Source organism: Penicillium malachiteum, assembly GCF_028827825.1.
Source record: "Penicillium malachiteum strain IBT 17515 chromosome Unknown utg000004l:1.0-4883003.0:1.0-4884900.0, whole genome shotgun sequence".
Taxonomy (NCBI): Eukaryota; Fungi; Ascomycota; class Eurotiomycetes; order Eurotiales; family Aspergillaceae; genus Penicillium; species Penicillium malachiteum.
In genome coordinates this window covers 4,822,135-4,843,014 of record NW_026643097.1, presented here as the reverse complement: position 1 = coordinate 4,843,014, position 20,880 = coordinate 4,822,135, and the positions used below count along the sequence as shown (strand labels likewise).

The following is a 20,880-nucleotide window of genomic DNA, read 5'->3' as shown; positions in this document are numbered from 1 at the left end:
AAACCATAGGATATCTCCCCACGATGCACACAAAAGCTCGACGATCGAAATCGAAAAAGCGCAAAACGGAACAAAAAAAATAGAAAGAAAAAAAAGATCCATACAGACGAACTCGACCGTCATGAGATGTAATCCACCCCGGAGATTAACCAAATATGGAAAATATGTACAAAAGCCGCACCATAGAAACAGCACGGATGTAAACATCCCCAGCCAGCCAAGTAAGAGAAAATAAGAAATGAGGATGTGAGGAAAACCGATACCAAGCACCCATGCGGTTCTCCGTTAAACCCGAAGAAGATAGTCGTGTATGCATGTATGAAAACGAACTTGCGAAAAAAAAATGCGACATGTAAAGCAAAGGTAACAACATAAACCAAATAGAGGAAATAGCGCCATTAATTCGAGGTGGAGGACTTGCGACCTGGGACTAAGATCTCCACTAGGCCGTCGTCTTCGCCACCGCTACTATCATCATCTTGCTCATCGTCAAAATGAGAGCTCACGGCACGTGGCCGACGAAACCCTCCAAATCGACTAGGGGCTGGGAGATTGGAGTAGCCCAGAGATTCGTTGATAATAGCGTCATCTTCATCGTCTGAGTCGATCATAGCACCCAGGCTGGGTGCTACCATTTCACCCATGTCATCATCGTCTTCGTCTACTTCGAGGGGTACACGGTCACGTCGCCGAATGGACTCGGTATGACCATCTCCATCCTCATCGGATGAGTTGGAAAAAGAGTCCGGTGGACTGAAGCCTCCTTCATGGAAACCGGCCGCAAATGCGGCATCTGTGTTGGATCCGAAGTCCGAGTTGGGGAATGCAGAGTTGCCTCCTTCCGCATCGTCGTCAATACCGGCAATGACGAATGGGTTACTGAGCCATTGGGACTCTCTGTTCTCGGCCTCATGAGGTTTCTCGATTTCCCCTTCTGCACCGACGTTTTCAGCGGCCAGCTGCTTCTGAGCGGCTAGACGCGCTGCTAGCTGGCGCCGAGCCCGGGAGGGACCAGTACTCAATGGAGCAGGAGGCGGTGGTAAGATTGGGATTGGTTGGCTCGCGGAGCTTGTGGATACCTAAAATGTGTGTCAGTCTGAAGGTCCACAGCATCCAAAAATGATGACCCTGAGAGAAGAGCTAAGGAAATGGACACGTGATAGGAAGAAAAACTTGACGGGGAGGACAAAGGTACGAAGAAGGGCAAGGAGACTACAGGCAAATGGAACCATCGGCAATGAAAAGCGTAGCAAGCCAACCATCTGGTCATCTACAGCCTTCCGCCCTCCGTTCAAGACCTTATCGTCCACCTTGCGCCGTCTTCGACTCGAGATCGTTACAGAGTGATAGGGAATAGAGGTTTATTGGTGTATAGCGCGGACGTTCGTCACGAATCACCGTCAAGGTTGATCGGAAAAAGGATACCCACATTCTCGCCTTGTTCGATATGACTAGCATCTCTGTCATCACGATCGTCCAAATCTTCATCCTCATCATCATCACTTGAGCTGGCAAACCCACTCAGAAGAGAGGTTGCACCCGCTCCAAAGGCTCCACCAGAGACACTGCCTTGATTGAGGTCAAAGCCTTGGAAATTGGAATTACTCATTCCACCACCGTTCAAACCTGCTTCAGCGAGAGCGTTTGAATTGCTGCTGAAGCCCTGACCAGCGCCGAGAGAGGCTTGGCGAGAGCCAACTGAAACATCTGGACGGACACCGCCCAAGATAGCATTGTCGCGCTCTCGGGTCTCAGAAAGTGTCTGTTCTACGTAGTCAATCCACTCAGGGTTCAGCACAGACTCCATGACAGAGCGTGAGAGCAACTCTGGTGGGTGACGCTCGCTGAACTTGACCACTTCTTCAGCGACGAGAGTCAGATGACCCATGTAGCCAAGGCGGATCTGCTTGGTCTTCTGAGCTTCGTCGCTGCGCTTCTGGCCTTCAACAATAGCAGTTGTGATCTGGCCAGTTTCGAAAACGTTGATTGCAAGAGCACGGTTGTATCCACGCTCCATAGGTCCATTGAAGACTTGCTGGACCACGTCGTACACAACGTTATGAAGGAAGTTGTTCCATGGGAAACGGAAGAAGAAGCCCTAGAAATACCAATTAATTCACGTACTTAGGTCGTAGGTATTATGCGGGTGACTTACTAGGATAGTTGGGACTACCTTGTTCTCAACAAACTGGATCTTTAAGTAGTCTCCAACAACTGGCTGCCCATCAGTATCATACTGAATGTATTGCTCGGCAGGGTCCTCGGCACCACCATCGTTATGACTTGACTGCTGAGCAGGTTCGGTGATAGCAGAAGAGTGTTCTGTCTGCTCGGCAGCGTTTGAAGTCTCTTCATTGGCAAAGAGCGGAGGCGGAACATCCTCAGCCTTGCCGCTTGGCGATGGCTCCTCCTCAATCTCTGTAGGCTGCGATTTCTCGGCATCAAGCTGAATCTCACCAACTTTATCGGCAAGGACATTGGTAGATGAGGGAGCTTCGGATGAGACAGGGGTGATTTGAGATGTCGTGGAAGAAGTATCATCAGTATGCGAGGTCTCTTGAGGTAGGGCCGTTGGATCAGCAGAAGTCTCCTCTTTCTGAGCCTCCATGCTGTCATCTTCCCTCTCATCAACAAGGATGCCCGAGGCACTAACATCCTCAAATCCTTCCTCCTCGCCCGCTCGAGGCATATGTGAGCCCTTAATATCTTCTGGCGACCCAGAGTCCAGAGTAGACGCGTTTGCGAAATCTGCGGTGGTATCATTGTACTCCAACCCGGAGTGCTCGTCACGATGGGGATTGAAGAACCCATCCTTAATCAACCTTTCGCGCTCTTCATTCCTATGCTGGACATATTCGTCACTTCCTGACTCATTCAGAAGACCCATATTACTGCAGTGCAATAATTCAGCCATCAGTTCGCAGGCCTTAAACCGATCGAAGCCAAGAGGTTCAATCTTGCCACCCCATGCAGAACTCAAGCGACCGCGGTCAACAATCTTCAACTCTTTGCCATCGTAAACAGCATGCTGCGAACTTTGGATCAAAGCCATAAACTGGGGAATATGGCGAGCAAAAAGGCGAAGAAGGTGGCCGAGGTAAATGGGGTCATAAGGAGTCGGCATTGATTCAAGACCGCCCATGTTCTCGGGGTCATAGTCGGAGTTGTTCTTGCGAATCACCTCAATGACAATACCAACACCAACAGTCAATGGGTTACCACCCTGAAGCATTGCATCGATCAGTTGCTGCACGCACTCAGGTGAAACGAGCTGACGTGTAAGACTGTTTGGGCCAATGCAAGATTGGTCATTGGGGGTCGCATTCGCTGAGATAGTAATGATAGCCTTCAGGAAGTCACCTGCAGACGTCTGAACTGAAGCGGGATTGGTTGACGACAAAAAGGAAAGGAGGGTGGGGATGAGGTTCTGCGATTGCAGCCAATCCACAGTTCCCTGGCCTCCCTCTGCCTTCTCCAGGCTGATGATTTTAAGTAGAAGGTCCATAACCATAGGATTATCCACATGTTGTAAAATCGCAGGAACAATTCCTTCTAATCCCTTCAGGAACTCCAGCATCTCCTCCGTCTTTTTGTCGAGTAAAGTTTCGTTCACTTTGGTGAAATAGCTCGCCTGCAGAGAGTCGAGAGGCGCCGATCGCCGCAAGAAACCCCAGAAGGTACGGAGATTGTTCGGGTTCTCCATGATGGTTTCAAGAATTGTCCATGTTTCCGATGAGAGAATCTCACAGGCCACGTAGGCATGCTTCAGGCGCGTCTTCTCGACTCTTTCCAGGTCTTCGGGATCCAGAATACTTTTCAAGGGATCTGCCTCTTTTTCTTCCTTCTCCTGTGTACTTTCGCTGTCTTGTTGCTCGCCGGTGCCCGCATCATTGGCGGCGTCTTTGTCGTTGGAATCATCGTCATCATCATCATCATTCACCAAACTTGGTGCAATCACATAGTGCATAAGCCGTTTCAAGACATGATCCTCGCGCAGGTATTCTATGAGTTTTGTATTATGCTGTTTTAGTTCCTGGGTGATCTCCGGCTCATCCAGGAGTTCCTCAAGGGTAACCTCGGGTTTGTCGAGAAGAGTATCGATGGTGGAGATACTTGCGTATCCCCCAAAACGCCAGAACATGATGAAGTATATAGGCGAGAAGAACGATTCATGGGACGTTTCAAGTCGTTAAAAAAAATCTCCGAGGTATCGTAACGGAGCTGTCTATGGTACACGGGGGGAATGACGAGTGTGGGAGAAAGATGGGAAGGGGGGTCACAATGTGAACCGCAATGTTCACACACAGAGAAGATTGCCGCGGAAGGCGGGGGGGGTTGGGGTGCGACGTGAAACTTCTCTCGGTATGATCAGGATCCGAAGTCGAAAAACAATCCGAAGTATTGGAAGCGAAACTCGCGCTGTGGATATGGAGTATTAGCGATGTTCCGGATTGGTTGCATCAATGACGGAGCTGATGGTTTGTGCACCCGGCGGTGCGGCTCGATCTTGCGGGCGACTGCTGCGGGCACTTGATCTGATGAGATCGGGATGCAGTGGAGCAAGAAAATGATAAGGAATCGACACCCAGAATGGACCAGAATGGACCAGAATGGAAGCTTAGCGATGGGGAGGAATTTGACACACAAACCTTGGAAGAATTCCGACCTCAGGCTCCGGTGTGAGTGTGGGTTTTTGATAAGTGCGGGAAGGGGAAGAAATGAGAAGAAATGAGGGAGAGAGTGGAGAGTTCACGCGGTAAAAGATAGATGGTCTCTCAACGCGGTCCATCCAGACAGAGTCAAGTTTGGAAGGGAGGGCGCGAGAGATGTTGAAGCTGGAAAGGGATTCCAGCAGGGGCGGATTTAACATGTAATCATCTGCGCGGGGATCGCAACCCCGACCAGCGGCAGATAAGCAAGCACTTAGCACTTAGCACGGTGGTCTATTCAAGTTTACAGGTTAGATATAATATTATATAACATTATTTGTATTAGAGGTTACTTCTAACTACGGAGAATACTATATATGTTCTTTTTTTTCTCATTTACTTTTCCCTTTTTCCCACCACATTGTATAATGTACTAGTAATCTCTACCTCGGATGGGGTTAGAAATGAGTAAATCCTGCAGACTCGGAGGGATCGACCTCGTGCGCGGAGATTTGCATATTTTCCAGGCTTTCCAACCTTTTTTAGGTGATTGTTAACTTCTGAAATCAGGTGTCATTTAAAGGGGTCCGAGAACCATCAATACTCTACCTACTGATGTACCATATGCGCAATATACCTCCTGATCTCGTCAGATCTAACGTGGGGCCGGAAGTACTTAATACAAGTCCAGGTGCCCAATCTGGGCCAGCCCAATATTTGAATATTGTAGAACCAGTTGACTGTTGATCTGACCAGGTGGTCCAGGTCATGATGGATAATCATATTGAAATCGCATATATCTCGTGAGAATGAATCCTTAGGTAATAGTAGAGAGATCATTGTATCATCTCATCTCATCATTCATCTAATTTAAAGATGAGATCACGTGCATTCATTTCTTTCGAGCTCTGCCTCAGGCAATAAGGCTGTAAGGCATCAAGGCACCAGGGCATCCATCTGACGTCGGCCTCCGCATTATCATTATCGAAGGCTAATCATTAGATTGCTGCCTTTCTACTCAGACCCGACGAGAAACCCTACTCCATTCCCATCCCCCTATAAGGAATACTCGAGCTTCAATCTCCACATAGCTTGGTGTACATTGATCTGAGAAACTGAGACCCATCTACCACCCTCCACAAACTACCATACCCCTCGATATCAATCCCCGCCAACATGAACCGTCTATTCGGCACCAAGAGTGCGGCACCCAAGCCCACTCTCGACAGCGCAATCAGCAAAGTAAGACGCCAAAATTCAATTCATTTATCTAAATCTAACAACTTGACTTCAGGTCGATGACCGCGTCGCCAGTATCGATGTTAAGCTCTCTGCTCTGAACGCCGAACTCTCAACCTACCAAGCCAAGCTCTCCAAGATGCGCGACGGGCCCGGAAAGAATGCACTGCGGCAAAAAGCCCTCAAGATCCTTCAACGCCGGAAACAGTACGAGGGCCAACGAGACCAGCTTTCTCAACAATCATGGAACATGGAGCAAGCAGGCATGATGCAGGATAATCTCAAGAACGTGATGACAACAGTGGATGCCATGAAGACCACGACCAAAGAACTGAAAAAGCAGTATGGCAAGGTGGACATCGATAAGATCGAGCAGATGCAGGATGAGATGGCCGATTTGATGGAGGTGGGTAATGAGATCCAGGAGAGTATCTCACGGGCGTATGACCTACCTGAAGAGGTAGATGAGGCGGATTTGGACGCGGAGTTGGAGGCTCTTGGCGAGGAGTCGATGTTTGATACGGGAATAGGCGAGGATGCGATGCCGAGTTTCTTGCAGGATGAGGTGGCGCCACCACAGTTTATTGATGAGCCGCCGGAGCAAGCGAAGGTTAAGGAGGCTGCTGGAGGGTTGGGATAATCTCTTTGCATTAGAATTAGGGCTGACCTTCCTTTTCCACTTTTATTTTTTTTTTTTTACATTAGTTACGATGCCCTACGGGGATTCGGTTCAACGATGATCATCTAGCGTTTATGTCTATCGCTTCTTCATGTAGTAATGATATACTTTCGATAAAACCAGTATGTAGGGTATTATGCAAGATCGCCTGCAATGCAAAATATAAATCAATTTTTGCCCATTCCAACCAAAACCAGTAGAGCCACGTTCATAATGACAATTAGAAGCCAGACGAGCACAGCAATGATCGAGGTGAACAGGCTGTTCCTCATCGGGACATCTTCGATTTCGACCTCGTTCTCACCATCGCCAGAGTCAGATTCGGTTTTGACGGTCATGTAACGGTTGAAGCAGGTGAACCAAATAAGTGGCGCAGAGACAAATGGCAGAATAACGCTAAGAACAACTTGGCTAGCCGTGAGGGCCGTGTCCAGTCCTTCCTTTCCGATAGAAGCCGCGATGGCGATGGCAGGAATGATGCTGATAGAACGAGTAACAAGCCGGCGTATCCATGGCTGCACGCTCCAGTTCAGCATCCCCTCGCTGACCATTTGACCAGCCATAGTGCACACGATTCCGGCAGAAATGCCAGACAAGAGTAGTGCTAGAGCGAAAACCAAGCCAGCGGCAGGGGAGATAGACGAGGAGAGCAGCGAATGGATGCCGAAGAGGTCAGTGTCACTACCGCCAGGGACGTCATACAGGGATGCACCAGCCACAATGAGAATAGCACTGTTGACAAAAAGAGCGAAGGTGAAGAGCGATAGTGCCAGCTCGATGATCGAATACTTTAAGCAGCCACGAATAGCATGAATGGAGGGTCGATACTCAACCTCGCCGCCATTGCTGCCTAGCGGGACAGTGGATGAGACGTATCCAGCAGTGACATCAAAGTCCTTCAGGCGGGACTGAACAACTCCACTGCCTAGGAAAAGGGAATGTGGCATGACCGTGGCACCGAGGATACCGCAGCTTTGGTAGAGTCTAGAAATAATAGCATTAGCTTGTATTCACAACGACACTATTCATTTCAGAGAGCTTACCCTTCGGATTTAACAATCGCAGACGAGGGAGGTAACCGCGAAAGACCTCTCCAACGGATTGATCCTTGATCATAGCGAGCTGGATACAAAAGCAGATGACAACTGCTAGCACCAGCCCCATGACAAAGAACTCGAATAAGCGCAGACCCCACATGGAACCATTAGGACGCCAAAAGAGGAGTAAGAAGAAGACATCCACCAAGGTGATGGCACAGCCTGCCACCAAGGGGATGTTTAAGAGTAGGTTCAGTGCAATAGCTGAACCAATGACCTGTCAATGTAGATATTAGTGACCTTGCTCAACTACTAGACACTATAGTCATGGATTTACATACCTCTGCAATATCAGTTGCGATTATAGCTGCTTCCGCAAAGAAATAGAGGATGTATACCAACCATGGTGGCAAATGTTCACGACAATTCTCCGCGAGGTTCAACCCAGTGACGGTACCAAGTTTCACACAGAGAGACTGTAGCAAAATAGCAAAGAGGTTGGAAAGAAGCACGATAAACAGCAGTGCAAATTTGAATTCTGCACCGGCAGAAACATCAGTGGCGTAGTTTCCTGGATCAATATAGGCAACTGCAATAAGGAAGCCGGGTCCTATGAAACGGCCAAACTTGACAAGACTACGTGCACAGTGTAGAGCAGAAGAGGAAATGTATTCTTTGAAAGGACGGCGAGGTGATTCGCTGGCTCTCGAGGGTGGTTCACACCCCGAGGCCGCGATCACTTCACCGTCCGGGGCCTTTTCTATGCCCGGATCACAGTCATGTTGACTATGCGGTCGCGGATCTATAGACATTGTGTCATCCCCGACCCCGCCCCCACCAGTGGAATTCTTGCGGTGAACACGAGAATTGGCGATACCATTGAAGTCATTGCGAGTGGTGGTGTCAGGACTGAAGGGTGGCGGATTCTGGTTCCAGCCTGGGTTCTCCAGGGTGTTATCTGTCCGCGAGGGGCAATTCATGATGGGCTGTAGAGATGAAGTGTGTTGAAATTGATCTCAGTGGGCCACGATGATTTAATAAGTTTCTATTGAGTCGGAACCTTGAAGGATCGGGAGAGATTTCATCACCAGAGTACCTTGGAGTCCGAAACTGCCCGATTTTTGACGATGTCAAAGTTGGCGGGTCTTGCCCAGCCGGTCCCGAACTCTCACCGCGCAAATACGTAAGGGAAAAAAATATGAAGGGGGATTTCTGGCTGCCTGTAGTAGATGTTTCATATCAATCTTATTTGAATGAGTGTCGAATAACTACTTAAATTCAAAATTCACGACTTCATTTTTCTTGGACCTGAATGACCCCGGACTAGACACCATTTTGATCTCCCCGCGTTTGCAAACGGTAGTGGGTCAAAAGATCCCGAGTACGGAGTCAACACGCATCTGGAGTGGGACAGAGAATAACAGTCACGAGAACCATTCCGGAGTGAAGGATATTTGAAGAATTATTGAATTTGTGAATACGAACATTTGCCGACGAGTGGGGGAGAAGTTCAAGTTTAACCTTGACAAAAAGCAAATACAAAACATCTCATTTTTATGTCAACAAACAACACTATGAGGACCGAGGGTGTAAATATATTCCCGGTTTTAGGTAGTAAGACGTAGATATGCGATCATTCAAACATCCAGGTTCAGATAAAAAGAATCAGACTCTGGACCGAATTATAATGTTCTAGGCCATAATATCAACAAAGTATAGGATGATGCTGGGGTATATGTGTATGACTGCCCAACTTGGGCTAGAACAGTTGGCAGAATTCCAGGTGTTTATCTAGAATGATCTCATCCAGATGTCACATTAGTTTACCGGGGGAATCTGACTGATATTTATTATTTAGTCCGGATAGGATGACCTTTTATGTACTAGTACTAGTAAATACTAGTAGCCCCGGAGACCGTTGATGTTTCTCCCAAGTATAGTAACTAAGATAGACCTAGAACTACTAGTAGAATCAAGGTACAACTACTTTACCCCTCATCAAAACAAAGAATCTCCACATTTCCACGGTAAAATAGTGTAAAATCCCTAGAAAGGGAGATCTAAAGCTAATTATACCGATACGTATGCAGGGTGAGGTGTGTATAAGTGGTGATAAGTGGCTATAAATGACTATAATTGTCCAATCTATGTTCACCGCCAACACCGTTGCCCCGTACAACCAAAGGGACTGCACGTTGTTTACACCATCCACCCTTAATCCAGCCAACCCCAAGGACTACTTCACCACGCTAGTACTCTGGTCCTAAAGCAAAGTGGAGTTTCTGATCCTCGATGTGACCGGTGGCAAGACACTCAAATTCCCCGGCTGCCCGGCTGCTTTGTTTTCTCCCAGATTATTTCTCCCATCCCACTTGGCCTTTGCATTTTGTCTGCTGTTGTGTTTTTTTTTGATTGCATTGATTGCGGCTTGTTTTTCTACCTTTTAACTTGAGAGTGTGGGGAAGCTACCCTCTTCGCGTGCTCATTTTCATTCAGGCGTGATTTTTGTTCCAAGGTTGCATTGAAAGAGAAAAAAAAGAGACATCCCGTGAGTGGAATCTGTCCCTACCCGCGCCCGTTCAAGAGGACTGGTCCATATCCTAACAGATCACAGTGATCACAGTTGCTGGTCAACGGTGATAGCAATGGCCCCTCCTACTTCCGGTCCTCAGATCTTTGAAGATGCCAGTCGTGCTTCCAGAGCTTCGGTGTTCCGGGCCATGATTTCATCCAAGCATAAGCGAAACCAATCCGCAGACGATGCGATGCCGCCCCAACTCTCGCCAATCAAAAGTTCGACTTCGTCTTCGGCCTCATCTTCGGCCTCGAACCCGTTTCCATGGACGCAAGCCCCGACTTCGGCACCCGGTCACTTGCCACTGGGAGAGATCGTCCCGAACCGTGACGCAAGGGACAATAACGTTCCCGCATCCAAGTCCGCCAACAAGGACGGGAAAGGGGCTTTGCATAAGAAGACGAAGAGTACCGTCTCGCTCAAGTCCCTGCGAAGCTACATGGAACGAAAGGAAGGAAAGTCGGACGAACCCGAGGACTCAGACGAGATGAGACCCAAGAAGACCAAATCGACAAACAGTCTCTCCGCCATTCTGAAACGGTCCCAACGCGGCCGCAAAGATGGCTTCAAGCAGAGTCGCGATAAAGAAAACCGCAGCCCGACCGACTTGGTTGATAACATGCCTTCGCCAAACATTCCTTCCTCCCCAGTCTGGGCGCAGGACTCCATCCCCGTGTATCAGCAGCAGCAGCGCGCCAACCGCTCCAGACAGAACTCGGCCGCAGACAGACGTCGTAGCGTCGCTGAAGAAGTCTCCCTCTACACGCCCAAGGGCTATAGCCCCGCACAGCAACGAAACTTCTGCGACTATCAACAGCCGTCCCTCACCAAACCCGGTGAATCCAAGCCGCGTCCCAAATCCGAGAACCTGGCAGGAAACAAGAAAGTGAAGGAAATGCTGGGATCCGTTCAGCGCCCTCCCACCGGGGGTGATGGCAATGACAGTGGCTCTTCCAAGGGTCATGTGATGGAAAGAGCAAGGAAGATGTCTGCTCCTGAGCCTCCATCGCCGAGACCTTCGGAAAGGGACGCAAGCCCAAAGAAGTTGTCTCGTGTGCAAGCTGCCATCTCAGCATTCAATGCGAAGGAAAAAGATGCCGATGTGCTCAAACACCTCAACTCCAAGGATGTTGAGAGTGAGTTTGAGAAGCTCCTGGATGCCAGAAACATCCCTCATAACATGCGCGACAAGATGCGCTCCCTTGACACTAACATCAAGGTTGATTTCATTCAGAAGGATCGTACTGAGAATGGAACACCGCACAGTGCAAATCCCCCTGAGAGTCGTCGCGGACGCGGAAAGGAATCCAAAGATGATCAAAAATCTCAGGACCGCAGGGGCTCTCGGTCTCGTTCCCGAAGCCGGGGGTTTACATTTGGTCGAGGGTCTTCCTCTCCGGGGAAAAAGGCTAGACCCGAAAGTGGGAGCTTCGCTCGTCCTCGATCTGTAGATCTCTCGCAGCCTGTTGGAGTCTACACGACCCTTCACCCAGGTGGCTCTACTGCATCTCTTTCCGAAGCTGCGGTTGTTGATACTGCGGCAGATCCTTCGGACTTTGTGCACTACCTGAGAGAGATCCAGAAGCCAGAGATGATTGAAGTTGGAAAACTCCACAAACTGCGCCTTCTGCTTCGTAACGAGACTGTCAGCTGGGTCAATGGATTCATCACTGAAGGTGGAATGGATGAGATCGTGCAGCTCATCTACCGCATTATGAAGATGGAATGGCGGTATGTATCAGCTCCTCGACTAAACGGTTCTGAACGCCAAGCTAATAATTTCTCAGTGAGGATCATGAGGATACACTTCTTCACGAGGCATTGCTCTGTCTCAAGGGCCTTTGCACGACATCCATCGCCCTCGCACATCTCACCAGCATCGAAGCAGAGCTTTTCCCCGCTCTGCTGAAGATGCTATTCGACGAGGAGAAGAAGGGTCCCAGCGAATTCACAACTCGCGGAATCATCATCAACCTCTTCTTTACCCAACTTTCATCCACCTCTTCAAACGAAAAGCCCGCTGAGCGTGCTCGACGACTTCTGGGTTACCTGAAGGATCCGTCACCAACTGAAAACAACCAACCGCTAGCCTTTATTGCCAATATATACCAGTCTCGACCATACCGTGTCTGGTGCAAGGAGGTGACTAATGTCACTAAGGAAGTGTTCTGGATTTTCCTGCACCACCTCAACGTGATCCCACTTGCAAAGGCAGACACCGCATCGAATGACCCTTTTATTGACAACAAGGCGTCGGCCGATAGCCGTCCTTATTCCCAGCGACACTTCCCCCCACCTCGTCCGCCCGTTCCTGCAGCCCCTTATGTCGGTGGCGTTGAATGGGATGCTACCAACTACTTGGCCGCCCACCTTGATCTTCTCAACGGTCTGATTGCCTCTCTCCCTACAGCGGAAGAACGCAACCAGCTCCGCTCTGAACTGCGAGCATCCGGCTTCGAGAAGGTGATGGGTGGGAGTCTACGAACTTGCAAAGAAAAGTTCTACTCCGGTGTGCACGAGTGCCTCCGAACCTGGGTTGCAGCAGCAGCCGAGGATGGCTGGGCCTACACGATGGTTCGTGAAGGTCCTCCTCGCTACGGAGAACCTGGTTCACCTACCAAGTCTCCCAAGAAGGTAGCACCAGGAAGTCCGAAGAAGGGTATTATTGACGAAAAGCCACCAAAGCTCGAGCTCGTTCTTAATCTTCCAGAGAGTCGACCATCCGGTCCATTGACTCCATCGAGCGATCTTCGCAGCTGGCTTTAGTTGAACAAGGCCCACCTGATCCGTTTTTTTTTTATTTTTCTCTTCTTTCCTATGTTTTCTTTCAACTATTAAATGACCATCTCTACCTTTCATGACTCGGCGTTACGGTTTATGATTTACGGGCCCATACCATCATTCCAGTTGATGGTATCAAGTTGCGCCAATGGAGTCCCTTTTGAACGTGTTTCTTATTGTTGCTTTTATTTGATTTTACAGGCGTTGGCATCTCAGGTGTTTGGTATTGCATATTCATTTGTCCAGAAATTCCTGGCGGACATGACGTGATGAAGCCAGGGTACAGGCCTGGAATGATGGAGCAAAGATTGGATTATGTTATTTCTTTTTTTGTCTCGCTCTTTCTTCCTTGCCGTCAATAGCTGTGTTTCCAACTGAATTTACTCATAACGATCAATGACAGAAATGAGAATTGACTGATGCGTCGTTGAATTATTGAAAACTGCCTTGCATGAATTGAAGTAATGGTCTCCTTGTTATGTACATGTAACTTCTTGAGGTATTTTGAGGATATCCTTGCAAGTGCCTCACTTGAAGCAAGGTGCTCACATTGATGTGCATAGATACTAAGAGTCACCGAAGACGATATTTGGACAATGCCCAGGTGGCAGCTCAGCAGCTGAACCATAGATCACGATTATTCGCCACTTTACTCAAAGATGATAAATTGTACTTGCTCTCCCACCAACATATGATATTGTACAGTAGTATATGAAGCTCCAGGATTTACATAGACTCAACTTATTCAACTTTGCATCAAGTCCTCAGTTCTTCTCATCAGATCTCTTCACCGGTTCAGGAGGTGGCGGTGTAGAGAACACGCTCTTGAGACCAGCGAAAAAGTTCTCTCGGATCTACCAAGACAGCAGCAGTTAGTTCAAGTTCCATGAATCATCACTAAACAGACAATAGTAAAGAAGAACTCACCCCATCGAACGGTGTATCCTTGGTATCCCAATTCATGAACAAAATCGCATAGATCGCGACAACTATATACCAATCAGTAACCAAATAAACCACAACAAAGCCACCGTATGGTTTAATTTCAAACTCCACTTCCAGGTATCAGGGTAGGAACCAAACATACATCCAATAATAACCCACTGAGCTATCGTAACAGCCTTGATAAACTTGGGTCGCGCATACTTCAGCGCCGCACGCCGACGGTATTTCCGCTCCAGTCTGAACTGGTGTTTCGGCGAGAGCTTCGACATATCCGGGGGCCATTGGCGCTTGGGTGGGTATTGGCTATAGGGATCCTCTTCAGCGTACGGGGAGGTTGGTCTGTCTGTTGAGAGGCGGAAGGGCGAGTTTTGGAGGGTGCTAGTTGTTGTGAAGAGGCGGGTTAAGGGGGATTTTTGGCTTTGCTATTTAAATTAATTAGATTTCGTTCCATAGATTGGCTTGTTTTGTAGCTTTGAGGGTACTGGATTGTCGTACGAGGAGACGCCATGTTGGTTGATAGGAGAGTTGGGTTGTTGTGAGTGGACTTGCGAGCCGCGCCAATGGGGCGGCTGCGGTGAAGAGTTGACGGAGCATGAGAGGATGCGATGCGTATGACAAGAAATTGTTCTTGTGCTGTCTCCGTTCCGTGGATGGTATAGTGTAGTTGAGATTGAGGAGGTTGATGGAGTTGGAGAATTTGATCTGCCGCGCTCCGCAACCAACTCCGCACCGCCGCAGGGCCCCACTAAGTAATCTACAGCATGGGTCCATTATCGAAATCTGGGAGTTCAAGTTCAAGTCAAGAGATTATTCGATAGAGATTTCCATACTGAAATTATCGATATCCGGTTCCAAATGTCAGATACTATGGGGAAAAACATTCTCTATCGTGAAGCCTAAGAGGCAAGACACGTCTGCGGCTTTACTAGTAGTAAATTCAAATACTCAGGTATGTGCGAAGTGAGAAAGGCAATTGATTTGATTATTTATCTGAACTTCTGGAATGCCTCAGTCACACTCATCCCTTGTGCTACAGCTTCTCTTGCCTGTTCATCCATATTGATCAACTTGGGCATAGTCTCAAGAACAGCATCAAGTAGATCCCGTGGAATAGCCACCACTCCTTCCATTGGGTCACAAAAAATAATATCTCCCTATGCATGCCAGTCGTCAGATAGCTGTTTTATATCAGAATAATGTGAACTACTTACTGGTGATACGGTGATTCCTCCTATGGAGATTGGCACGTTACGCACGCCAGCTTTAGCCTCAGCGCCTGTGCCAACAGTCGAAGTTGCACGAGCCCATATCTAAGAGACAGAGATAGAGTATTAGTATCAGCAGGAAAGGAACGAATAGACCAACTTGAAGCTGGAGTGTCAACGTCGAAGAAGTTGAGACTTACCGGGAGTTCTGTACCCTGCAGCTCCCTCAGATCACGTATTCTGCCACCCACTACAGCAGCCTTGATACCCAAATACTTCATCCGAGTAGCCATGATACCACCAGTAACAGCACAGTACTGCTCATCTGGTTGTTCGATAACAATGATCGAGCCAGCCTTGGCTGGGTCTGCATCTTGAAAATCGCCTACGTAATCTACCCAGTGCTTGCCAGGTGGGAAACCGTGCTTCTCAGGGTTCTCAACTGCAATAGCAGGTGGACTATCGCTCTTGTTGAGGAACTTGAAGGTTGTAGCTGGTGCGGCGATCTTCCGCGCTGTGTCATTTCTTCCGGCTATCGGGGAGAATGGTGCTGTTGGGAATATTAGCATGCAAAACTTTGTGTTCATGGAAAATCTTGTCGTCATGTCGTTGCATGATAGAAAAGGGGCTATTGATAACTCACTGAGATCAGCCAGGTATCCAGCTCGTGGTGCAGTCCCAGCTGGAACTTTCTGTAGTTTCAAAAGGGCATCTGATATCTGTAAGAAGCGTGAGCAGAAGTTTTTAACATTGAGGACATATACAAAGATAAGACTAAAAGGCAGCCCTCGAGGTATTATGAAGTCACTTGGGATTGACTCACATCACAAGCTGTGTAGTTCTCAACCAAAATGGCGAGTTGTTCCTTGAGAGAGGCCATCGTAATTGGGGAATGCGGGGGAAGCAAATCCACGGATATATTGGATCAAAGCCCGCAATTTGGACCAAAGGAAGCAGGGTTGATAGTCAAGGATTCGCGAAGAAGATGATACCAAAGGTTGTTTACTCATTCAAGGATGAAATTACCGAGTTGTCAACCACATGGAATTTGCATTCCGTATATCGGACTAAGACATCATCGACCCACCCGAGGATATCACCAGTTGCTTCAAATCCGAAATTTCCCGGACAAACGGAGAAAATAATTAGATCTCTCCCCGACAAGGACGATAATAGAAATAATTGACTTTAACGAGTCCGTGCTGATCCCAGAAATGTTTGCTGAATTGAACAAAGAGCAATGTAGAACAGGCTCATGCTCAGGCTATCTACATCTAGCCTTCATTGGCCCCGCTGCCGAATACCCGATACTAAGCGACTATCTAGAATCCTAGATTCAACTTGAACTTACTCAATTTTGGGCATCATCTTTGCATCCGAATTGCTCGCTAAATTCATCGTGTTCCAAGTTACTATCAGTGTTTGTACAGTGCTAGCGCTATCTGGCTGATACTGTGTCGATCCTATGTATAGCTACCAGTGTTAAGCAGGTGCCGGATCTCCACCCTGAATGAGCTTTAGTTCTGTGAGACCATTTGGTCACCTAAACATGTGGCTTGTTCTCAGACTTGCATGTTTCGAGAAATTCGGCCGAGTCATCCATGCCAGTGGCCAGGGGATGATTTTCTTGTAGATTCCTTGCCGTTGAGCAGCACTTGAGCTTTTCATTCGATATCAAAATGGTTCTTAGTAGACACGGGATATTATTTCATGTGGAGATTTGCAATGCATAGATTTCCCCTGGAATCTGGTTCTTTTCAAAATTATTTTCACAGTGTAGTATAGAGTCAATCACGCGTTATGGGGGAAACCAACCGATTGTGGCGTTGATCGAAAGCTGTATGTTGTGCTTCGAAGTCATCAAGATTGCGCACGTCAATTCCAATGGATGTACATGTTGGAATTAAATGTGATCCACTTTGCCGGCGCTTTTCGACCAGGTTTGGTTTGTTGCTAGAGGTATAGTCGGTTGAAGCATCATGGATTAAGTCAAAAGTTCCCAGGATCAAGATTGAATATCATCATGATGTTGGGTTGATGAATAGCTCGGAGAATAGTTGGGCACAATGCTTGAAATTCGGCGCATATATCTGTCTTGGAAATACTAGCATTTTTTACTAACTCAAATTCCAAGTCGTCGATTCCAGTGTCATGTGTCATGCTGTTCGCCCTTGGATCCGAGTCATAGTTTACTAGTATGTTGCCATCGTGGTATCTAGATCTCCAACAATAAAACCAACAGCGGTAACATGTTATAGCACCATTTAGTATAATATTGAGCCAAGATCTCCCGAATATTCAGTTTCAAATCTCCAGATGTCGGGGAATATCCAAATCTTGGTGCTATTTCCGCTTGGTGGAGACATCTTCCAGGAGTATGTTGGTCACAATTCTGGCAATTTTGGCGCTATTATTGTTTTGGCTGTTGATATAAGAGACAAAAGAAGGCTCCAAGGAATAATTCAGACTGCAAGTATCGCTCAGCTATGCTTTGAAGCGTCGAAGGATCACCAGCGTTCTAGTTTTGGTCTCTATCTTTGGCGAAATGGTGTAACAGTGCTACATGTGCAGCGAGATCAGCACATCTTGCATAGATGTGCTCTACCTATTGATGCGAGGATACTGGCAGTAGCACGGCCGCCACCAGGCAACCTATGGAAAGTTCATCGTCATGCTGCATGTCTGCGGGGATTTCCACCATTTATTGAGATATGGCTCACTTCTGTTATCAACATACTAGCAAATGCATAGCATAAATTTCACTGATGGAACCAATGGCATCGAATCTTAGCGGGGCTGTTCAGATCCTGACTCGTCAAAAAGAGGGGAATGGTAAGGCTTCAGACCAGCACGAAATTACTCGCAGATATCCTGGAATCCCTGTAATCTAACAGTAAGAGGATCCTATCACATTTACAAGGCGGGCCGGGGCCGAAGCTTCAGGCTATCATCACAAGTTAAAAACCAACACAACGAAATGTTGGTTAAGACCGAGATCTGCGGTCTTGTACATCTTTTACCGCTCAACAGGCCATGATACCTCTGAGAAGGTCTGAGTCTTTCCTCATGCGTCCTGGCGTGATCGCTCTGGGGCCTCATTGTTGTCTTTCTGGCCAAAGAACTGACCAACCGCAATCCAATCATTGTCGCTCCGACGCTCCGTGACCCCCCCAGGCCTTTCTCAATCCCTGTCATTTACCGCCGCGCCTCCCTCATTTTGCATTTTCCTGTTAATAGGATTGAAGTTTAATATGTCGATGCAATATGCGAATTCAGCCACGGAACTGTATTGACCTCTTAAACCCCTGAAATGAGGCATCAGGTGACCCTGAAATGATTGACCCCGCGAGTGAGCGATGGCCAACAAACCATCGAAAAGCGTTAGATAAGCGCCATGCATAATCGCTTCACTCGAAACACACGGGGTGGGTAAACGGCCCGAGCCCCATGGAACATGCGAGAGAAGATACAAGGCAGGTGTTAGCTCGATCAAATGCTCTCACGTCGCTGATACAAATGGCTCGGTCCAACCCCCTTCATGCGACAGACTCAGATGACAAGTAACAGTTATGGCCGCAGATTGGACTCTTCACCCAGAGAGGGGACGCTTGTGCCGTCTGATCTATAATCTTTCAGGCAACGAAACATTATTATGAGCAGGAAAGAGAACAAACGGATCATTAACAAATATTAGGGAAGGCATGTTTGGAGTGCGACCAGCCAGGTGGGCTGGTCACACAGACAGTATGGGGAGAGCCTCAAGTATCAGGGTGAGTTGTCCCAGAGTCGCAAAACTTGAAGTTGTATTGGTTCGGCGCTCATTAAATTGAGTCAGTGCTTTTTCACAACAAAGGAGTGTTTCCGGAGCTTCGCCATTACACCAAGCAAGGACCTCGTATGGTTACCAAGCTTTGTTAGAAACCGCCCAGGTTCATGCAGGTCACCAGAATGGGAATTCCTGGCAATACACTCGACAGGATCTTTCGCTGCCCCTAGAATATCCCAACAAATGGTATGCCACTTCCCCTCATGGGCTCCACGAAATTGTTCATAAACACCGGCGGGCTCCCTATGACAAAAAAGGGCATCATTATATTGCGAACTCCATTGCGGCGACAGCAAGAGGAAGCATTTCACCAGATTTCCGTACTTTCCTGACCTACCCCGATGACCTCAATCGATCAATAAACAGACGCAGGTCAACTCGTGCGAGTATATCCGATCACAGCGATGCCAGTGGTGCGTCATCCTCCAATAGTGACGAAACTGCAATAATCCCTTCGTCCCTCAGATTACGTGGGCTGGGCCTACTAGAATCCATTCATGCGCCACTCATTACTCCTCTGGGAAACTGTCCGGGGAATATTCGTTGGGACCCCCAGGCTGTTCTAGGGGATATTTCACAGGGCGTTGATACTCTGGAGGTAAATCAAAGCCTGAACCCGTGTCACAATATGATGGACTAATGGGGTTCGACAATAGTCACCAGAGCCGACATATGTGGTTCTTGGAGGTGGGAATGAGCATGACACTTTGGACCCCCGTAAGTTCCACAACTTGAATATCTTCCAAGTCGGTTTACCACCCAGCGACTGATGACCCGGACCAGGTTACAAGAGACAAAGCGATCCTCGAAGGTTCTTTCGTGTTGGAAGAGTAAGATCTCAGTGGCAGCCCTACCAGTATCGGGTCTAACTTATGCTAGGTTTTCTCGATGCTTTGGCACGAGAATGCAGGTTATCACGGAACCACCATGAGCCAGAAAGACCCATCTCTGGGGCGAGAATATACCAAAGGTAAATTCCAAGAGCCAATATATAGCAGTATTCGTCGAATGGTCGTGATCAAGGAGCAGAAAGGCTGCTGCCGGTGTATGTGAGTGAAGATGCTTTTCAACATTCTCTAGTACAAATGGCTGATAAGCTCGCAGTCCCGTCACCACATATAGTGGGCAAGGCGTGGCAAAAGCCGGAGTTGACCGCAGCAAGCATACAATCATCTATACGCGTGGTAGTCAGCCGATAACCAGACAAAATGAGCCCATGATTAAAGAGCCGCTAGAGGTTGAGCCGGCTAGAGCTGATCAGAAGTTGGACCCAATGTCCCGATTGAATTTTGGCAAAGTCTACACTGTCGAGCATAACGTCAAGGTCTTGCCAGTTGGTCAAATCACAAAGGACTCATTGCACAATTTTAATGCATACACTAGGGCCGAACTTAGTAAGTAGGCTGTGGGCTCAGGCTATTGTTTACCTGGGCACGAGAGTTGGTTCGAGCTCAAGTTTCCAACCTTGAGAGGTCACCTTGTTCTTCTATGTTCTTTTCCTTGGGACATTTGAATATTTTTTCTCACTTTCTGGTCTTTGATTGAGCTTTGACTTCCAAATGAAGGCGGGTGCGCTCGTTTAGGAGGACATGTCATATACGTTCGTTCTGAAATTAAGCTATCCTGTTCATTGTACTCGGACTGCCCCACTGCAACAATTGATCCAACTAACTCACCTGAAGCCAGGGATCTTAGCTGCTTCATTCTCTGGCTAGAAGTTTGACCCTGATTCAGCCCAAAAGAAAGTGTTAATTAACAGAACCTCTCAAATATTGCAAGAAGTAGCAATCAGTGACATGATAGATAAGAGAAGAGAATGTTGCGATTTTTCCGCATTGGGACACGATTGGATGAGTCAGCATCTTAAAAATCCTTGACCGCCCAGAAAACCCTGGGAAATCTCACCGCCCGCTAAAATTTCCCAAATCTAGCAATTCAAATCTT

The 20,880-nt window shown here is 47.9% G+C and overlaps 7 protein-coding genes across 7 annotated transcripts; 3 read left to right on the top strand and 4 right to left on the bottom strand.

Annotated features, from left to right (window-relative positions):
- Nucleotides 1-398: 398 nt before the first annotated feature.
- N7483_009880 (SAPS family protein) lies at nucleotides 399-4,141 on the bottom strand (the record flags this gene model as incomplete). Its single annotated transcript, XM_057093307.1, has 3 exons — nucleotides 399-1,079; nucleotides 1,430-2,098; nucleotides 2,156-4,141. The coding sequence occupies 3 exons, from the start codon at nucleotides 4,139-4,141 to the stop codon at nucleotides 399-401; spliced, it is 3,336 nt and encodes a 1,111-aa protein (XP_056944481.1).
- A 1,684-nt stretch (nucleotides 4,142-5,825) lies between these two features.
- N7483_009879 (putative SNF7 family protein (Cta1)) lies at nucleotides 5,826-6,528 on the top strand (the record flags this gene model as incomplete). The annotated part of the gene is made up of 2 exons (XM_057093306.1): nucleotides 5,826-5,891; nucleotides 5,944-6,528. The coding sequence occupies 2 exons, from the start codon at nucleotides 5,826-5,828 to the stop codon at nucleotides 6,526-6,528; spliced, it is 651 nt and encodes a 216-aa protein (XP_056944480.1).
- Nucleotides 6,529-6,734: 206 nt separating this feature from the next.
- Nucleotides 6,735-8,584, bottom strand: N7483_009878 (uncharacterized protein; the record flags this gene model as incomplete). The annotated part of the gene is made up of 3 exons (XM_057093305.1): nucleotides 6,735-7,551; nucleotides 7,625-7,881; nucleotides 7,946-8,584. The coding sequence occupies 3 exons, from the start codon at nucleotides 8,582-8,584 to the stop codon at nucleotides 6,735-6,737; spliced, it is 1,713 nt and encodes a 570-aa protein (XP_056944479.1).
- A 1,665-nt stretch (nucleotides 8,585-10,249) lies between these two features.
- On the top strand, nucleotides 10,250-12,945 carry N7483_009877 (uncharacterized protein; the record flags this gene model as incomplete). The annotated part of the gene is made up of 2 exons (XM_057093304.1): nucleotides 10,250-11,910; nucleotides 11,967-12,945. The coding sequence occupies 2 exons, from the start codon at nucleotides 10,250-10,252 to the stop codon at nucleotides 12,943-12,945; spliced, it is 2,640 nt and encodes an 879-aa protein (XP_056944478.1).
- Nucleotides 12,946-13,724: 779 nt separating this feature from the next.
- On the bottom strand, nucleotides 13,725-14,499 carry N7483_009876 (uncharacterized protein; the record flags this gene model as incomplete). The annotated part of the gene is made up of 4 exons (XM_057093303.1): nucleotides 13,725-13,814; nucleotides 13,888-13,949; nucleotides 14,048-14,327; nucleotides 14,401-14,499. The coding sequence occupies 4 exons, from the start codon at nucleotides 14,497-14,499 to the stop codon at nucleotides 13,725-13,727; spliced, it is 531 nt and encodes a 176-aa protein (XP_056944477.1).
- A 392-nt stretch (nucleotides 14,500-14,891) lies between these two features.
- On the bottom strand, nucleotides 14,892-15,990 carry N7483_009875 (RraA family protein; the record flags this gene model as incomplete). Its single annotated transcript, XM_057093302.1, has 4 exons — nucleotides 14,892-15,059; nucleotides 15,117-15,215; nucleotides 15,311-15,829; nucleotides 15,934-15,990. 4 exons carry the CDS (start codon nucleotides 15,988-15,990, stop codon nucleotides 14,892-14,894), a joined length of 843 nt encoding a protein of 280 aa, XP_056944476.1.
- A 3,834-nt stretch (nucleotides 15,991-19,824) lies between these two features.
- N7483_009874 (uncharacterized protein) lies at nucleotides 19,825-20,338 on the top strand (the record flags this gene model as incomplete). Its single annotated transcript, XM_057093301.1, has 2 exons — nucleotides 19,825-19,981; nucleotides 20,034-20,338. The coding sequence occupies 2 exons, from the start codon at nucleotides 19,825-19,827 to the stop codon at nucleotides 20,336-20,338; spliced, it is 462 nt and encodes a 153-aa protein (XP_056944475.1).
- Between the last annotated feature and the right edge of the window lie 542 nt (nucleotides 20,339-20,880).